Source organism: Haliotis rubra, unplaced genomic scaffold (genome assembly GCF_003918875.1).
Source record: "Haliotis rubra isolate DU_JTF1 unplaced genomic scaffold, ASM391887v1 Scf72, whole genome shotgun sequence".
Lineage (NCBI taxonomy): Eukaryota > Metazoa > Mollusca > Gastropoda > Lepetellida > Haliotidae > Haliotis > Haliotis rubra.
This window is the reverse complement of record NW_025767435.1, coordinates 1,248,337-1,266,934: the sequence shown is the minus strand read 5'-3', so window position 1 is coordinate 1,266,934 and position 18,598 is coordinate 1,248,337. Positions and strand designations below refer to the sequence as shown.

The following is an 18,598-nucleotide window of genomic DNA, read 5'->3' as shown; positions in this document are numbered from 1 at the left end:
ACGGGTGATGTTACTCCTATTTTGAAAGATGGAAATGCATCCCTAATACCTATCCTTTGTAAAATCCTTGAAAGAATAATGGTAAAGCATGTGCACGACCATTTCCATGAACATAAGATTTTAAGCAAATTCCAGTCAGGTTTTACTGCTAGTCATTCTACTACATCTCAACATAGACATTTATCATAATATATGCTCAATCCTAGATAATCACCACCTTTACTGTATGCTGTTTTGTGATATTTCAAAAGCTTTTTACAGGGCATGGCATAAAGGTTTATTGTACAAATTAGAAAATGATGGTGTTCGTGGAAACGTACTTAGTTGGTTAACTAACTATCTATCTGGGCCCGGTTGTTCAATACTCGGTTATCTTAACCGCCGGTTAACTCCTAACGGCCGGTTAAATCCTTAACCGGCCGTTAGGTAACCGAACGTTACATATGCGTTGTTCAAAACATGGTTAGTCATGCCGTTAGCTAACATCGCCGTCAAAGTTTAACAGTGTGGTTAACGTCACTGGTTAGCTTCCATATATCCCATAGTTCCGTTTTCTGTTTACTTCCGGTTTACCAAAAATGGAAACGCAAAATGTCGCCTGCACCCCAAGGAAAAAGAGAAGTCGAAATTTCTCTGCTGACGAAGAGAATGTAATCCAGTCAATGGTTGAGGCCCACTCTATAGTTTATCATAGGCATGCGAATGTCGTAGCGTTACGAACGTTTTGTATTGGAACAGAAAGGTTCCAGCCGTTTGCATAATTTATATTTCAAAGACATATGATCCCAGCTCTGTGTGGGACTTACTTCAATTCCAGCAACAGAAAAGACATTTTAATGACTGACTGACTGACTGAGTTTGGTTTTACGCCGCTTTTAGCATTATTCCAGCAACATCACGGCGGGGGATACCAGAAATGGGCTTCACACATTGTGCCCATGTGGGGATTCGAACCCGGGTCTTCGGCGTGACGAGCCAACACTTTAACCATTAGGCTACCCCTCCGCCCCACATTTTAATGAAAAACTATAGCACAGCTATAGATAAAATATGATGAATCCATGAAAATAATATTAATATTAGAAGCATGTTGTCCGTGGAAAGAAAATGTATAAATATTACACACAGAGTTACGCTTAGACGGCTACAGTCTTAATGAATCTTCGAATTCCCACAAGACCTATCGCTCACTTTTCACTCCTTTATTTGTCTGACTGTATGGCCAAGTCGTGAAGATGCAATCAATATCATTTATTAATTATTTGCCAAGTCTGTCAAAAATTGTAATGTATGAACACACATTGCCAAATCTTTTAACATCAAACAATATAGATGTTGTGTAATTAATACCTTAGCTTTTATCTGAAATATGCATTCAATACCAATAGAAACTTAATATGTTACTAGCACCACGTGCAAGTAATCAAACTTTAATCGTACTATAGGCCCCAGGGCCAACACTGCTGAATAAAATCGATCTATTATCCGACCTTACTTTTGACAAGAATCTCACGAATAATACTGTGCAATATCGTCTTTATCTGAACGCCTTCACAGACCCATATTCCGGAAAGATGTCTTGAAAAACATGAAGCTGCGTCTAATTTATAGATGAACATAATTTCCTCGATACTCATTAATCAGATGAACCTTCATTTAGTTCAATTCACAAGTGACTACAGAAAATGCATAATTCTTGTTAATGACTTCAGGGTCGGAAAACATTTATTATATTTCATAAGTGTATTATAGAACGCTGTAGTAGATAAACATAATTTCCTCGATACTCATTAATCAGGTGAACCTCCATTTAATGCATAGATAGTTCTTTTCAATGTCTTCAAGGACGGAAAACATGAACCTATCAGTGTATAACATTAGCATTCAGATATTGTTATAAAATAAGTTAAAAATTCCAAATATTATCGTGTAATATGACAAGAGATAGTGTTGTGTTCGCTGTGACGAAAAGGTTTCGATATTCAAATATAATATTCAATCAAAGTGACTACGAAGTAGGCCTGCATATCACTCACAACAGAAATAGATACATAATAATGTTATGTTTATTTTCCTACACATCAGCTGCGAGAGCAATGTTTATGCTAACTAAGCTTTCATCAATTAATACAGCATTTTTAAAAGATGATTTGCTTCAATTAAAACATTCGAAGAATAAAAAAGAAATTAGGCCTATTGCTGAAATGATTAGTAAAAATATAATTAAAATCCATCTATGGGAAGGGATGCCAGACGGACATATCAAAACAAAATCGGATAATTACTTGGAGTATAGATTTTCAAAAATAGCATATTAATTAACAATGATATCAGTTTTTAATAAAATCACTAATAATTCTGAAACGTTGCCGAGAAGCCTGGAATCGTGCTCAGATGTTTTCATAAATACACTCACACGAACGCCCAAGTGCACTTTGCGCCCTATTGGATAGTGTTTACAAAATCACGTTTCGCGAAGGCCGGTATTGAAACGCCAATTACATCACTTGTATTTCATATTCAGCGGCGACAAATGAATCACTGCATTCTAAGGCTGGGACGGGTACTCGGGTACTCGAATCCGGGTCGGGTACAGCTGGAATCGAGTCCTATTTGTAGGAATCGAGTATCCGGAAAGGGAGAGAGCTCTGTAATGACAAGGGCAGACAATAGCTTGTCTTTTTCATTTTTGACGTAACACACATTTACATCATTGAGTGAGTGAGTGAGTGAGTTTAGTTTTACGCTGCACTCAGCAATATTCCAGCTATATGGCGGCGGTCTGTAAATAATCGAGTCTGGACCAGACAATCTAGTGATCAACAATATGAGCATCGATGTGCGCAATTGGGAACCGATGACATGTGTCAACCAAACCAGCGAGTCTGACCACCCGATCCCGTTAGTCTCCTCTTACGACAAGCATGGGTTACTGAAGATCCATATTCTAACCCGGAAATTCACGGGTTTTTACATCTTTGGTATTGTCCGATTAATGGAGCATAGTTTTAATGACTGTAATTTATCTGTGCATGAGCAGTGAGTAGTTAAGTTAAAGTAGCAGCAGGAACGAAACGTTCGTTGTTATAACGAGGAATGTTAGTAATGGTGTTACTCTCTATATTGGTTAAACAGACGTAAATTAAATAGCTTGAGGTCAGTTTTAATGTCTTATTACCAACTGTTCAAGTTTTCTACAATAATCTCTGCCAAATCGTGATTGAATATTCAGAAAGTTGACCCGAATGTATTTCTTACATTTCCGGGTACTCGATTCCGATTCGGGTACGTACATGCGGGTACTCGATTCCATTGTTTCCTACTCGTCCCAGCCCTACTGAATTCCTCATACATTTTAGAATCTAATTGCAACTGGTCTTTTTGGCACCAATACCAAGTGTCTAGATAAAGTGAAACGAAAGATATTGGGGGTGGAAACAACTGCTGTGCTCGAAAGACAACACCTGTTTGAAATGTAAACAAAGAAAATTTCAGACTTTACACTGTGTAGCATTTTCTCAAATTTTCAGACACCCATTTGCATGGATAGAGCATATTAGCAAGAAATAAGAAATTAAAAATAGATACAATACAGGAATGTGATGTGTTTACACGAAACTGTCAAGTTTCTGTCCTGCCTGACGCCATGACTGACGCAAAATCACGCAGAACGACAACGGTAACAATCGGCATTTCTGGCTTCTTCTCTTTCTTAAAATGGGAGTGTATTTGGCAATTTCTCTGAGGTGAAGGTCGGTAGAATAAGAGTATACACAATCGCCATATCCCGCCGATTACACTTTCAGTATCATAATGTAATCGTTCGGATATTTTTTCATGAAACTAATTTAATTATCTACATGTAGCCTTGTTCAATATCATATCATAAGTGGGTATAGGGTGTACGTGTTATATTCTTTGAAAGTATTTGTTTGAATAACATTTACAGAAGAAATTCACACATTTAGTGTAGTAAAGCATATATAAACCTTTCCACAAGTGTTAAAAGATGAAACGTAGGCATCATGTACTTACAGTTTCGTATGTAACTCTTCGTCAGAATAATTTCCAATATCGAAGTCCAGTCCACGATACACCCTATCCTTTCTTTGCTGAACTGGCATCATGAAAGCAGTGTTAGCCATGAACGCCATTTGCGAGTTAACCACACTGTTAAAAAGTTAGCGGCGGTCCTTAGGTGTGTTAACTTAACGTCACGTTAACAGCCTGTTAAAAGTTAACAGAGTTTTGAACAACAAGATAACCCTCTGTTATTAGGTAACAGTCGGTTAAATGTACTTAACGGCTGGTTAAAAGATAACCGAGTTTTGAACAACCGGGCCCTGATAGACGACAGTGTGTCTCTGTTAATGGAACATTATGAAAAACTAAATGTTACTGCAGGGGTTCCTCAAGGATCTGCCCTTGGTTAATTTGTGTTCCTTGTATATATCAATGTTTTACCTGGAAATTTACAAAATATCACAATAATGTTGCCCGATGACACATCAATCGGTGTTGCGGGAAAATATGTAAAATCCATAGAAGCAACTCTCAACTATGATTTAGCCCAATTGAATCAAATGGGCAGAAAAGTGGTGTGGTGTGTTCTAACGGTTATATCTAGCATACTTTAAGACATAGAGGGGGTGGTGGTGGTTCTAACGGTTATATCTCAAATACATGTAGAGGCGGGAGGCCTAACGGGTATGAACAACAATACAAACTTTCATGCATTTATGACCCACATTTTCGAACCTTTTATCAGTCTCTAAAAGGGAGCTGGCAATAGATTTTAATGAGCTTCGTCCTTAAATCGTGAAAACCTTTTAATATGGTTGATTAATCCTTTGTCATTTATCAAAAAAAGTAGTGAGGTTGTGCTTTAAATATTGTTATAGATTTCTAAAATATATGGACACTATTGGGACGTTGGTAACTGTCATCAGACATTATTTGACGACATTTCTCAAGGTTTTAATATAGCCGACTTTATAGAAGATACATATCAGTTTACAACACAACTGCCTAAATCTTGGTAGTTTCGGAACCAGAGAAGGGATATGCCGATATTTAAGTCGTTAACCTAGCATATTATGGTCGCGAATATAATTTTCTATTTATTAACGAAGTCTTTAATTGCGGAAATTACGCGATAATCTACTTTCCAACAAAGGCAGGCTCCCCGTCATCGTTGTATTTAGAAGGCGGCTTCTTAGAAGCAACGTGACGTCATAACATTGTTCATGATGTCATGTCACCATGACAAAGTGATATTTTACCCGGTGCATATCGCATGAAAACAAATTATCCCCGATATGTTTGCCCTCGTATGTTATAAGCATTGTTATTATCATTCTTTGAGGTTAATACCACCCGTTGAATTCTTTGTTGTATTTTGAGCGGTGAAACTAAATAAATGATTTCTTTAGTCTACCCATAACAATTAAGGTGTCAACTTCCACTGTATACCTTACAGAAAGAAGTTTTGACTTCAATATCATTTCTACATTATATTTTAAATGCATCAATCAAATACAACAAATGAGTAGACAGATTGACTGCTATGTGGCAAGGAATAACCAGGCGCCAGCGATTTATGATATCCTTAGCAAATGTAACTTAAAATTCCCTCTCATAAAAATACAATAATATGTAGTAATATGATGAAGAAAATAATACGAACCAGGTTAAACTATGACAACGCAATATATGAATGTATGATTGAAACATAAATCATAATAAATCACGTATGATCAAAACATAAAATTGACTTCAAATATGTCATTGCGTCAACATTGAAAATAATTCGAAAATGAAGAAGAAGAAACGTAAATTTCAAAGCGTAAACAAACAATATCCTGTTATTTTGGGATATGCTATGAAGAACTTCAAAATGTAATAGAAATAACATTAAATTATTGAAAGCTATTGCTCGTAAAATATGTCCTTGCGTCAACATCGAAAATAACTCCATAATGAAAAACAATTAACTTTAATTTTCGAAACATACACAAATATCTCTGGCTTTTTTAAGACGTGTCACGAATAATTTCACAACTGGTAGAATTAACATAAAATTATAGAAACCATATGCTAACAAAAATTTGAAAATTAGTAATGACAAAGCGTTTGTCACAAACATAGCTATTACCCCCGCCACATGTCGATATCTGAATGTCGCAATTATCCTCTGTCTGACCCTGAAAATTATGTAAACGTTACCGAAACTGTCATCTGATGCCTTGATACAAAATGCGAACAAATTCCATCCATTAGGTTTGGAGATATCGCAAGAATACTCGCTGTGACCTTGAAAATAATCCGAAGGTCACTGAATTCGACTGGGGTTAGAAGATACTCCCAACGCATCTTGGTGCTACCTTTAAGCAAAACATATTAATTCTGTCTTGTATTTTCGCACTAAAAAGTTAGACATGTGCAAAACACTTTTCACTGTGAACTTAAAATGAGCACAAGTTTGTTGTTGGGGGAATCCCGCCAATACACCTTGATATAAAATTGGATCAAAATCTATTAATACTTTCCTGAGTTCGCGGCTACCAAGCTTCGCATTTGCAAAACTGTTACACCTTCGCTGTGACCTTTAAATGACCTCAAGGTCACTAATGTGCAAAACACTTTTCACTGTGAACTTAAAATGAGCACAAGTTTCCACAATAAATTGTTGTTGGGGGAATCCCGCCAATACACCTTGATATAAAATTGGATCAAAATCTATTAATACTTTCCTGAGTTCGCGGCTACCAAGCTTGGCATTTGCAAAACTGTTACACCTTCGCTGTGACCTTTAAAATGACCTCAAGGTCACTAAATTCAAGTGGTGTCGGTAAATCTCCAATCTACAGTCAATAAACCTTGGTAGCAAATTTGAACAAAATCCTTCATTTCTTTCTCGAGTTCTTTCAGTAAACAGAATGGGAAGTCATTTGAACAAGCGATTGTAGTTTTGAAATTGCTTTTTTGTGCAGTTTAATATCTAAGTTTGATTCTAGCCGACTTCTACCAATCTCAAACATAGCATATTTTGTTTCCTGAAGTTTGTGATGCATTTTATTGCAGATTTTACGTTTTTTTGGGAGTACCAAGCCAATATACAAAGTCTCACAAAATGGGGATCGTGAGGCTGCAACATAGCAAAACCAATTTGCTTGAGGCTGACAGATAATATGTAGAAAAATAAAGCATAAAAACAGCTGTATTTGTATCATATTCCAGGTGAGGCTGACTACTATTTGAACGTCCCTCGTAGATATACCCGTTAGAAAACCCACCCACCTCTCCGACTCTACATGCATGCAAGTATGTTAGATATACCCGTTAGAAACCCACCCCTACCCCACCCCCACTTTATATGTATACATATCAAAACCTCAAAAAATATTTGCGAAAAGACATGATACAGAGGACAGTTTATATCGATTATATATCAGGACGAATATCATTTTCGTCATTTAGCTAATATTTGTCAATTCATTCTTGGGTTATCGCGCTAACAATCTTTATATTGGCAAAACCCTCAGATTTTTGCTTTGACCTTGAAAATTATCTCATGGTCACTCCATTTCACTTGTGTCGGTGAATCTCTCCAATATACCTTGGTACCAAATTTGAACAAAATCCATCATTTCTTTCTTGAGTTATCGCCCTAACAAGCTTATTTGATGTATGAAATGCAACGAAAAACAAACACCCGCGTATTTACGAGTGATTAAAACTGTTATTACAATTTACGTAAATATTTATTACATTTTACCGCAACGAAAATTATTACAATTTACGTCAATTTTTATTACAATTTGCGTATTACAATTTACGTCAATTTTTATACAATTTACGTTTTTATTACAATTTACGTCAAGTTTATTACAATTTGCTGCAAGTATTACAATTTGCGTTTTTATTACAATTTACGTCGTAACAGTGCCTTTTATGACCAGCCTAGACTGGCTGATCTATTCATCACCAGTTTTATCAATAGCCGCGAAATAGGAATCGATTGACATCACAGACTCTGGAAATCAACACAATCAAAATTAATGTTTATGGGGATGGGAAATTAATACATCATCCATTTATCATTTTCAACACCATCATATCGTCTATTTGAAATATAATACTGATTAAAGTAGAATAATACCATGTATTAGAAATGAATCCAGAGATTATCGTGGTTGTCAGAAACTGCAGTAACTGGACTGGCCAACTGCTACTGATTTGCAGGTGCTGTGTGATATATTTGTTTCAGGGTCTGTAATACTACAAACACTTATTATTATTATAGGATATTTATATAGCGCACATATCCACGTACTAGTGCATGCTCAAGGCGCTGGTATTTTTTCCCTCGATACTAGTATTTGGATGTCAATCTCAACGGCACATCGCATTATCAATCTCAACTCCCTGGGGAGTATACAACTCTTGCAGCCACTAGGCGCACCGAGTTATTGTGGCTTTCTCATCCTAACGAGGTACCCTTTCACAGCTGGGTGGACTGGGACACATAGTCACAGTACTTTGTCCATGTTCACTGCACGTTGCTGTACCCGCAACTAGGTGTTTGCACGTATTCATGTGGCCACCATCTGGTCAAATACCAACGGATTCGTGGGTTCTTTTAAGTGCACAGGGTTGTGTACTGTACACTAGGGGTTGTGACAACACTGAAAGAGTCTGCACACAAAGTTGACTCCAAGGTTTTTACACCCGGTCACAGGTGGGCTCGATCCCGTCACCTCAAGCTCGCTGGATCACTAGCCTGGCGCCTTAGCCAGCTCGCCCACCGCGCCCCTAGACTGATGCTTAGAACCTAGACTGACGCTTAGTCTCTGAATGTATACAATACTGATAGAAACAAATAATTCCATTTAAATTGAAAAAAGAGACCCAGTGAGAAGGGAGAACTTAAGGAAATCTAGACTTGCTTTATTTTATAGCTTTTGCATTGCGGAAAGGGTTGGGCGCAAGGGAAAATACAATATGGTTCATGGACAGCGAGACAGGTTACTTACAATCTAGTTTGCCGCGGATTAACCACGGGAAGTACATTGCAAGCACAATAATTCCTAATATAACACAGCAATTCAGATTCATGTTGAATTTGTTAAAAAAATGTTAAATCAAATATTCATCCACAAAACCCTGATTCCTGACATGTTTTGCCAATAGCCTCATCATCAGTAATCAATAAGCCTACCACTGTAACACACAGAAGGCAAACAGAGTTGGTGAGTGATTCATGGACATGCATTGTATTAAATATAACCCAATGATTGCAGACAGATCAAGTAACGGTTCTACACTCAAGCCCAATTACTCCCTGTGACTGTTGTGTTGTAGACTTATCAATCAACACGCCGATTAATCCACATTAATGTCCAAACAGGCGGCGTTATCACGAACATTGTCCGATATGTCGAACTAACATGGATATACAGTGAAGCCCCGTTAGTCCGGACCCCGATAATCCGGATGTCTCGCCTCCCGGACGATTTCAGCTTGTTACCAATCTATGCCTATATAATTTGCCTCGATAATCCGGAAATTCGGTTTCCGGAACCGGACGGTAATGGTGTCTCAGTACAATGGTGTTTCATAGTGGCAAGAACTTAAATAGGAATTACAATGGGATTTCACGAAAAAAAGTCCACTTACTGATAGGAAATTAGTGTTTGTTGACGTGCTATAGTTTTCGAATACTGGCGTTGAAACCTTTTTAACTCGTTAAAACTATTACGAAGACGCAGCCTTATCAAATCATCCTAATTGTATCTTTACCGGCATATTGTGTTCTATAAGAATCTATACACCCCATACGTTTGTTTCGAAGCCATATGACTTGGTATTAAATCTAAGGAAGGTGTCAACTGTATTTCAAGATCTGTGTAAGGTCATTCCCTTTGTTTGTTTGTTTGTTTGTTTGTTGTTTAACGCCGCGCTCAGCAATATTCCATGGCGGCGGTCTGTAAATAATCAAATCTGGACCAGACAATCCAGTGATCAACATCCTAAGCATCGATCTACACAATTGGGATACAATGATATGTGTCAACCCAGTCAGCGAGCCTGACCACCCGATCCTCTTAATCGCCCCTTACGACAAGCATGGGTAACTGAAGACCGGTTCTACCCGGAGTTTGACGGGAGAGGTCACGAAGGACAACGCATACACCCACGTTTGATCGGTCGCTAAAATTGTCACGGTAAGAAATGGTTATTCGATGGTGTATCTTGTACATAGTTTCGTTTTATTCCCTAAGTCGTGGGGTGGTTCGGCGGCTGTTTTCACGTTTCGATAACATCAAAATCAAATTTTCAAGTGTGTACCCCTGTTTTGCCCTTCAGTGTACAATGGATATGCAAGTCAGTTACTATCGTGGAATATAGTGAGGTGAGGTGAAATTGGGTTTAACGTCGTGCTTGAGAATATTTCGCTCATATGACGACGTTCATGCGTGTGTATGTGTATGTGCGGTTGCTTGTACTAGCCCAGACTTAAGCTGGTTTTATAGTGCTAGCCCACTGAGATACCATGCCGCAGTGAAGCATGAAAGGCCACTCAGACACATTATACTGATTCCGAGCCGACCAGTCCTTGTTGTACCCATTAATGCCGAGCGCCAGTCAGGGACCAACAAGTACCATATTTTAACGTCTTTTGGTATGACGCGGTCGGGGATCGAACCCGCGACCTTGCGCTCTCCGGGCGGACGCTCTAACCACTACACCACGGAGGCGGTCGGACATATAGTGAATTGAGTGAGTGTTATAAGTTGCCGCACTCGGCAATATTTCAGCTACACCACGGCGTCATGTAAATAAGCGAATCTGGACCAAGCAAACCGGTGACTGTCAGTATTTCCCCCAGAGTCGACATTTATAAAACATTTCTTGTCTTTCAGGTTTGTTCCGAAGATTGATGACGACCGGGGAGTTGTTCAATGGAGTGTTGATTTCGAACCTCAAAAGATTCACTCAAATACAGACGCTCAAAGAAGTTCACAAACACACACCCACGTGACACTGACAAAATTCAGTCATTTTTGACCTTGGTAAAGGCAACACTATTCTTTCCGTCTTCGCTAAAATATACTAACTTTATAAGAATATTGTTAATGAGGCCATAACCGTCACTCGAAAAGGCACACACTTCCTTTTGTCACATACCCCATAAGTAAATAGCGGAACAATTCCATTATCACTCTAGTCATATTGCTTTTAGAGATTTGTAATAAAGTGTTATTTGGATGTACCACTTCAGTCTGAGAATATATTAGTGAGCACACAAAGCGGCATTGATTACAATGCTGATTCGCCATCGATCAGCAGTCTGGCAATGACGTTACCATCCAAATGCAGGGCCAGATTTCACTGGGACCATCTCGGGGCATGATCCGAGCAGACTGTTCTGTAACAGTGCCAGGAACGACATGTTGTCCCTGATTGATTTCCCGTCATGAAATGGGAGTTCCTTTAACCTTCCGATACAATGGATTGATGTATTGAACAAACTACCAAGCGTTTAAATATGCTGTATTAATACGCATTTTGCCTCATTTGAAGTCTGTGATGATAAGAGCGTGTATTGACATCATATGGTTTGTTGAAAACTAATTCTGGCTTTATGTGTGATATTCTAATTAAAAATGGGGTCGAATTTTCTGACACTCGTCTCAATTTGTGTAATTTTGAAGATGAATGGAGACTATGCCGAAGCCATGACCAGACAATTGGTTGCACGCGCAATTCCTCTTAAAGACATAAAGCTGAATTCGGCCCCACTAAAGACACTTATTACGCGATCGAGGATTGCATGTCTAAAGGAATGTATCAGGACAGCAGGGTGTCAGGCGCTAAACTTTGGAAAGACGGACAAGTGTGAGCTGCTTGGAACCTACCTCTGCGCGAGGACGGCCAGCCTCATCCCTTCAACAGACTTCGCCTACTACGACGTCGAATTTGAGGACACGCTGTCAGTAAGTTGTGTTTGGTTTTTAAGGAATCACGTTGCTGTCTTATATTGGGAGAATTTGTATTACTGTCTAGGTTGGACCAGTCATCTAAGGTGCCTAAAGTCGCGAAGTGTGGTTTAGGTCTTTAGTTGTGTAAGGATCAGCCTATGGTGTGTTGGAGTTTCAGAATCGGTCTGATAACAAACCTCGGACTTTTAGCCCTTAGAATGATACAACCGATATTCTGTGTCATGCAAAGTTTGACAAACATTGATATCACTTAATTACTGTATTAGGTGGAATTTGACTTGACATCATATAACTGGAATGCTATTTGAGGTAGAGTTTGAAATATAGTGTCATAAATTGTAACTACTTATGTCTCTGACAAAGAGCCTGTTTTAAAATGTGGTGTTATGATGTTTTCTAATGGTACATATTACTGTAGTGATGAAATATGTATATAAAGAAATTCCTTTTAACTTTGTACTTAAAATGGACGTGTGTATGTATATACACTAAACGCCAAAAGAAAGGTCCTTAGTGACGGAGGTACCTATCTTCAGCTGGCGTTGTGATGCGTGGAGGTCCACTTTTTGGTCTGTCAACGGTGACTACAGTCTGTCCGTGGCGCTGAAAAAGTCTCATAACCGTGATACGGTGGCATCCGAGGGCGTTGTCAACAGCATTGTATGTCGACCCCCACCTGCACCATCCCAATGGCTCTTTCTCTCTCTTCAGTTGTTAATCGTGGCATATTTCTCGTACTTGTGTATCATATCATGCATTCTTGTCTCTCTTTATACCCTATAGAATCATAAATTGATGCAAATACTGCTTGAATATTGCTACGTTTTTGGCGTTTGATATTGCTATGTGTAAACAGATAATGGAAAAATAATTTCAGGTGTTCCTAAACACCTTTTCACAATATCAAAGACACGTTTTACTTATTTTCACTAATGCAAATCGTCAAAAAATGTTTACAAGACTGAAACCATAGGGATGATTATTTTACAATTTTACACACTCTACAACGGTTGTTGAAATATTAGTTGAAAAATTGTGACTTTAAATGTTTTGTCTCAAAGCAGAATATTATTTCAACCTTTCTCTTGGACATCTAAATCACTGTTATTGGTTTATTTCGGCATAGTCAAAAATATGACAATCTGACTCTTCTAAAAATTATGCATTTCACCTAAATATGAATGAACTTTAAGAATGTTTTTCGTGATTTGCATAAAGCTGTGTTTTTAAGCTTTCTTGTAAATTAATATCTTCTTTGATAGTTTTTAAGTGATTCATAAAGATAGGAGGGGTTAAGTGTATGTAGACTTGGTCTCGTCGCTATATGGCTGATATACTGCTGATGGGACGTATATCTTTAATACACTCACTCAATTACTTAGGTGGCGTCCGACATATAGTATGACCAGAAATTATTGAGAATTTTAGGAATATGTTTAATTGGATTTCTAGTATAAACAACCTTGATCAGCTATCAAGTGCTTGGTTTCATTCAACAGAGACAACTCCGTTAATCCTTTTTCATTAGTTTGTGAAGAGTTATCCCCCTTTGTTTACTTGCTAGCAGACGACATTTTCAGTGATCCTCAGTATGGATGATTTAGAGAAGAGGAAGTTGATTTTAGAGTATTATAACACGGACATCAGATCAGCTAAAGTGATTTCAAGCAGAACAGGCATCCCTTTGTCCACTGTTTATCTTGTTTTGAAAAATATTGCAAATGGATATGGCATTGAGCACCAGGGAGGCGCAGGTAGGCCCAGAAAATTGACTGTCGGTGACAGGAGGCGGCTTGGTATTCTTGTTTCTAAAAACAAACGAAGGAGTTTAGAAAACTTAAGGCTGGATATGATTGATAGAGGAACTGTGGCTGTCTGTAAGGAGACAATTAGAATTGAGCTGCATGCAATGGGTTGGCAGAAAAGTCGAGGAATTCCATCACCGATCATGAAACCTGAACAAAAGGAGCGAAGGTTGAACTGGTGCTTACAGCATAGAAATTTTAACTGGGACAATGTGATTTTCTCAGATGAAAGTTCTGTGTGGTTGTTTCCTAATACACTGAAATTCTGGACCAAACAAACTGAAAAACCTTTGTACCAGCGCCCAAAGTACAGTCCGAAATTTAACGTGTGGGGTGGCATATCTGTGTTAGGGGGCAACGCCCCTCTGTGTATTTGAAGGGAATATGAACAGTGAGCGGTACACAGATATTCTCGAGGGACATTTACTTCCATCTGCTCACGTGTTCTATGGAAATGTTTGGATTTTCCAGCAGGACAACGACCCAAAACATCGTTCAAAGCATTCACAGGCCTGGTTTCGGACCCAAAATATGACATTATTAGATTGGCCAAGCTATAGCCCTGACTTAAATCCAATAGAAATGTTTGGGGACTTATGAAGGAAAGTGTCAATAAGAAAATCTGACAAATATTGCTGAAATGAAAGAAGAGGTGGTCCGATATTGGGACAGCATGGACCACGACTTTCTAACTTCTTTGATCAGTAGTATGCCCCGCCGCATTGAAGCCTGCATTGCTGCCCATGGTGACTTGACAAACTACTAACTGTTCACCTGTCTTTGAATCTGGAGTTATGTTCTGCTAATATTGACAGTAATACGTGAGTAATGAGTGAAAAAAATTATAAATATTGCAATCTTTAAATTCTCAATAATTTCTGGTTGTACTGTACATACAACTGAAATACTGTGCAAGGTGAAGTGTGATACACCTTGTTATGACTGACTATTGTAGAAGTTAGATTTTGACTCACAATGATATAACCTCCATGTGACTGAGTTAATACCATTGTCTGGTCCAGACTCGATTATTTACAGACCGCCGCCATATAGCTGGAATATTGCTGAGTGCGGCGTAAAACTAAATTCACTCTCAAATACTCTTATATATTTGCATGAACAAGGAAACGTATTTTACGATCACACCATTAAATACCAATCATAAGGTTCAAGATGGCGATAGAGGAATGCTAAATATTCAATAATAAGTACGATAAATTCTAATTCTTTTATGATGGAGAATGAGTATATATCAGGCTGTGTACTACAAACTATGGCTAGAAATATTCCGCAGTTTTGACGAAGACTTACTGCAGAGTAAAATAAAATTCTACAATATCTTTCCATTTCAGTATCCTTATTGAATGAGTTGAGTTGAGTTGAGTTGGGTTTTACGTCACATCGGCACTATTCATATAGTGACTTAATCAAGTCTGAATTCATACCCATTTTAAATACAAAGTCCAAAAAAGAGTTCTTTTACATATATAAACCAAATTAAATGGGGCGGTGGGGTAGCCCAATGGTTAAAGCGTCTGCTCATCACGCTGAAGACCCGGGTTCGATTCCACATATGGGTACTATGTGTGAAGCCCATTTCTGGTGTCCCCCGCCGTGATATTGCTGGAATATTGCTAAAGGCGGCGTAAAACCCAACTCACTCACTCCTAACTGAATTGATATATAATGCCCTGGATCGACGAAGATGACTTATTCCCTGACTGGGTTATAAATCTCCTCCGGCTTGACCTCTTGTGTGTATAGCCTTGCGCAAGAGAAACAGCCGCACTGTTATTATCGACACGTTAACGTAGGAGCTGTCTATAAATGTACTGCTAATCAGAGTCAAATAACAGTATCCACTTCATCAATATCTAGTAAAGTGGCTCCATTAATTGACTAACCAATAACCTACTACGTGAATAAATCACATGTACACAGTTGACCGATAAGGTATCCCGATACAATAGCGTCAGTCATGATACATCGCCCTGTCTTGACCCAAGCTGGTAAATAACTGTGATATCAGCATGATATTATTACCCACGTTTATTATTCCTCCATAATAATTTGAATATCGGAAACGTGCATCCAACCGAAGGCGGTTTTGATGCTTCAAAATGTGGACACAAAATGTATTGTACATGACTCCATAAATGTTGACATAACGATTGATAGGCTGAGTGGAAACTGAACCGGCGGGGGTGGGAGAACTGAGATGGATACGTTCTCTGTGTACATTCTACAAGTATATTAGAAAGAAATATATCATGCATTAAATTAATGTTTTGATTTATCCATTCATAATGAAAACTCTCCGAGTGACATTTGTTTTGTCAAGCATGATCGTTGCCATGGCAATGTTTCATCAGTTTGGTTAATATTACTTACGCCATTACTATCGGATTACTGCAGCTTGAACAGATAGCCCTAGCCGTACATTTAGTGTCCTCGCAAAGCACCGGTATACAGAGTTGCGTCCCCTAGCCATGATAGGATCTGGTGAGGAGGGTTACAAAACCTGATTCGCCCTGTTTAAATCTCACATTACTATTCATGGGTTTCGCCAAAGTGGTGGATTCTCTGAAATAATAACATTTAAAGATTCCGTTTATTTGACGTTTGATATGTAAAATGGAACGCGGAGCCTGAATTGTTCTAGAAACTAAAGCATAAACGTATTGACTGACCACAACATTTTTAGCTTTATCAGAATACATTTGTTCAATAGTGTCTTTGTGGAAACGTCTACATACACGTCACGTCGGTTTTGCAAACGCTAACACACATACGTACAAGCCCGCACGCACACACCCAAGAAAGAAAAAATATAAAACATACCACACACACGCAGACAGACACACACGCACACCCACGCGTGCGCACACACACAACCATTCACACAAAATGACACACACCAACATCTCGTATCCAGGGGTGGTGAGGTAGCCTAGTGGTTAAAGCGTTTGCCGAAGACCCGGGTTCGATTCCTCACATAGGTACAATGTGTGAAGCCCATTTCTGGTGTCCCCCGCCTTGATTTAGTTGGAATATTGCTAAAAGCGGCGTCCAACCACACTCACTCACTCACTCACTCTCACATCCAAAAGGTACTGAGCGTGACTGAAACAACTGATACTATAGTACAGGTACTGCGACCGCTTAATGTTTCACATTATTTGTGAGGTGAGGTGAGGTGAAATTGGGTTTAACGTCGTGTTTGAGAATATTTCGCTCATATGACGACGTGCATGCGTGTGTATGTGTATGTGCGGCTGCTTGTACTAGCCCAGACTAAAGCTGGTTTTATAGTGCTAGCCCACTGAGATACCATGCCGCAGTGAAGCATGAATACCCCACTCAGACACAGTATACTGACTCCGAGCCAACCAGTCCTTGAACCCATTAATGCCGAGCGCCAGTCAGGGACCAACAAGTACCATATTTGAATGTCTTTTGGTATGACGCTGTCGGGGATCGAACCCGCGACCTTCCGCTCTCCGGGCGGACGCTCTGACCACTACACCACGGAGGCGGTCTCACATTATTTGTTATCAAACTTAACGTAAGCTTTTGATTTCAGAGTATCGGTATCCATGACTCGAAAACGTCTTGCAAGACTGGGGGAAAGTGCTCTCCGAAATGTGGTAAGTGAACCAAGAAAGTCATATCTCGAGTGTCACCCGCTCCGTATTTTGTAGGTTTATTTCTGTAACAGTATCAATAAATTCGGGTATCTTTTACTCCGATGTAATACATTTCTGCGGAACGAAATAAGGACACTTCTAAAAGAGGTCGAGTCAGATGAACCCATCATCATCCAACTCACTAACCCTCTGATTTGTGGTTCTTGAACTGTGTTCATTGTTCCAGAATGTGAATGGACAGCCGACTTCGACGTGTACCCTGGAAAATACGTGGTCGGCTTCACCATGGAGACCGTCAACAGTGTGACGCAGACGGAGTGTCAACAACGTTGTGTCGACGCTACGACCTTCCAGTGCAAGTCTGCAGATTACAGCTTCAGCTCCACGTGCTATTTGTCTCACGTCAACCGCATCGACGTCCCGGAGGCCTTCTCCGCACAAAACGGCTACACCTACCTTCACAGAAAGTGTCAGTAGATGCCGGATGTTGCCGCCATTTGCAGACTGATCTTGTCTGCCAAACATTCACATTTAACTCCTTGGTCTAAAATACTACACTACTATACGTATTGACAATTACGGTCAACACAATGTATGTATTCCCCGAACGGGTGTTTTCGCTTTGGCCCGAAATATTTTTAAATAAAGATTCTTCTTTCTGTTAGCTGGCGCTGTTTATACATACATAGACGCATTATTGCAACTCATGGTGTAATGCACTTTGAGACGGTTCTTGAAGCCTTCGTGACCGCGCTTATTTCCGGTTTTTCCGTCCTTGACCTTTACATTCAAGGCAACTGGAGGAACATAGCTCAGGCTGTAAGCGGAAGTTCTAATGTGTAATCTCGGAATTTGTCGGTTTTGTATGTATTTGTTAGTTCATTTTAAAGTCTAGCTAATTTTATTGCATAGTCGTTTGTGATCATCATGCCAATAGCCTACACAGAACCTATGCGTCAAGGCCGAGAACCATACCAACGGTGTCCATTTTGAAATGTCATCTGGTCCAGAGACCATACGTCGGTAAATGGTCTTTGTCTCTGTCTCTGTGTCTTTCAGTCATGTATTCACGTGTCCGTATATTTCAGTATGTAATATATCTGTTTGTGTCCAAACATGCGGTATAGTGATATGAGTTGTT

General features: G+C 39.1%; 1 protein-coding gene across 1 annotated transcript; it reads left to right on the top strand.

Annotated features, from left to right (window-relative positions):
• Positions 1–11,371: 11,371 nt before the first annotated feature.
• LOC124259405 lies at positions 11,372–18,121 on the top strand. The gene is made up of 3 exons (XM_046693544.1): positions 11,372–11,999; positions 17,394–17,457; positions 17,684–18,121. Exons 1-3 carry the CDS (start codon positions 11,670–11,672, stop codon positions 17,932–17,934), a joined length of 645 nt encoding a protein of 214 aa, XP_046549500.1. The 5' UTR covers positions 11,372–11,669; the 3' UTR covers positions 17,935–18,121.
• The last annotated feature ends 477 nt before the right edge of the window (positions 18,122–18,598 follow it).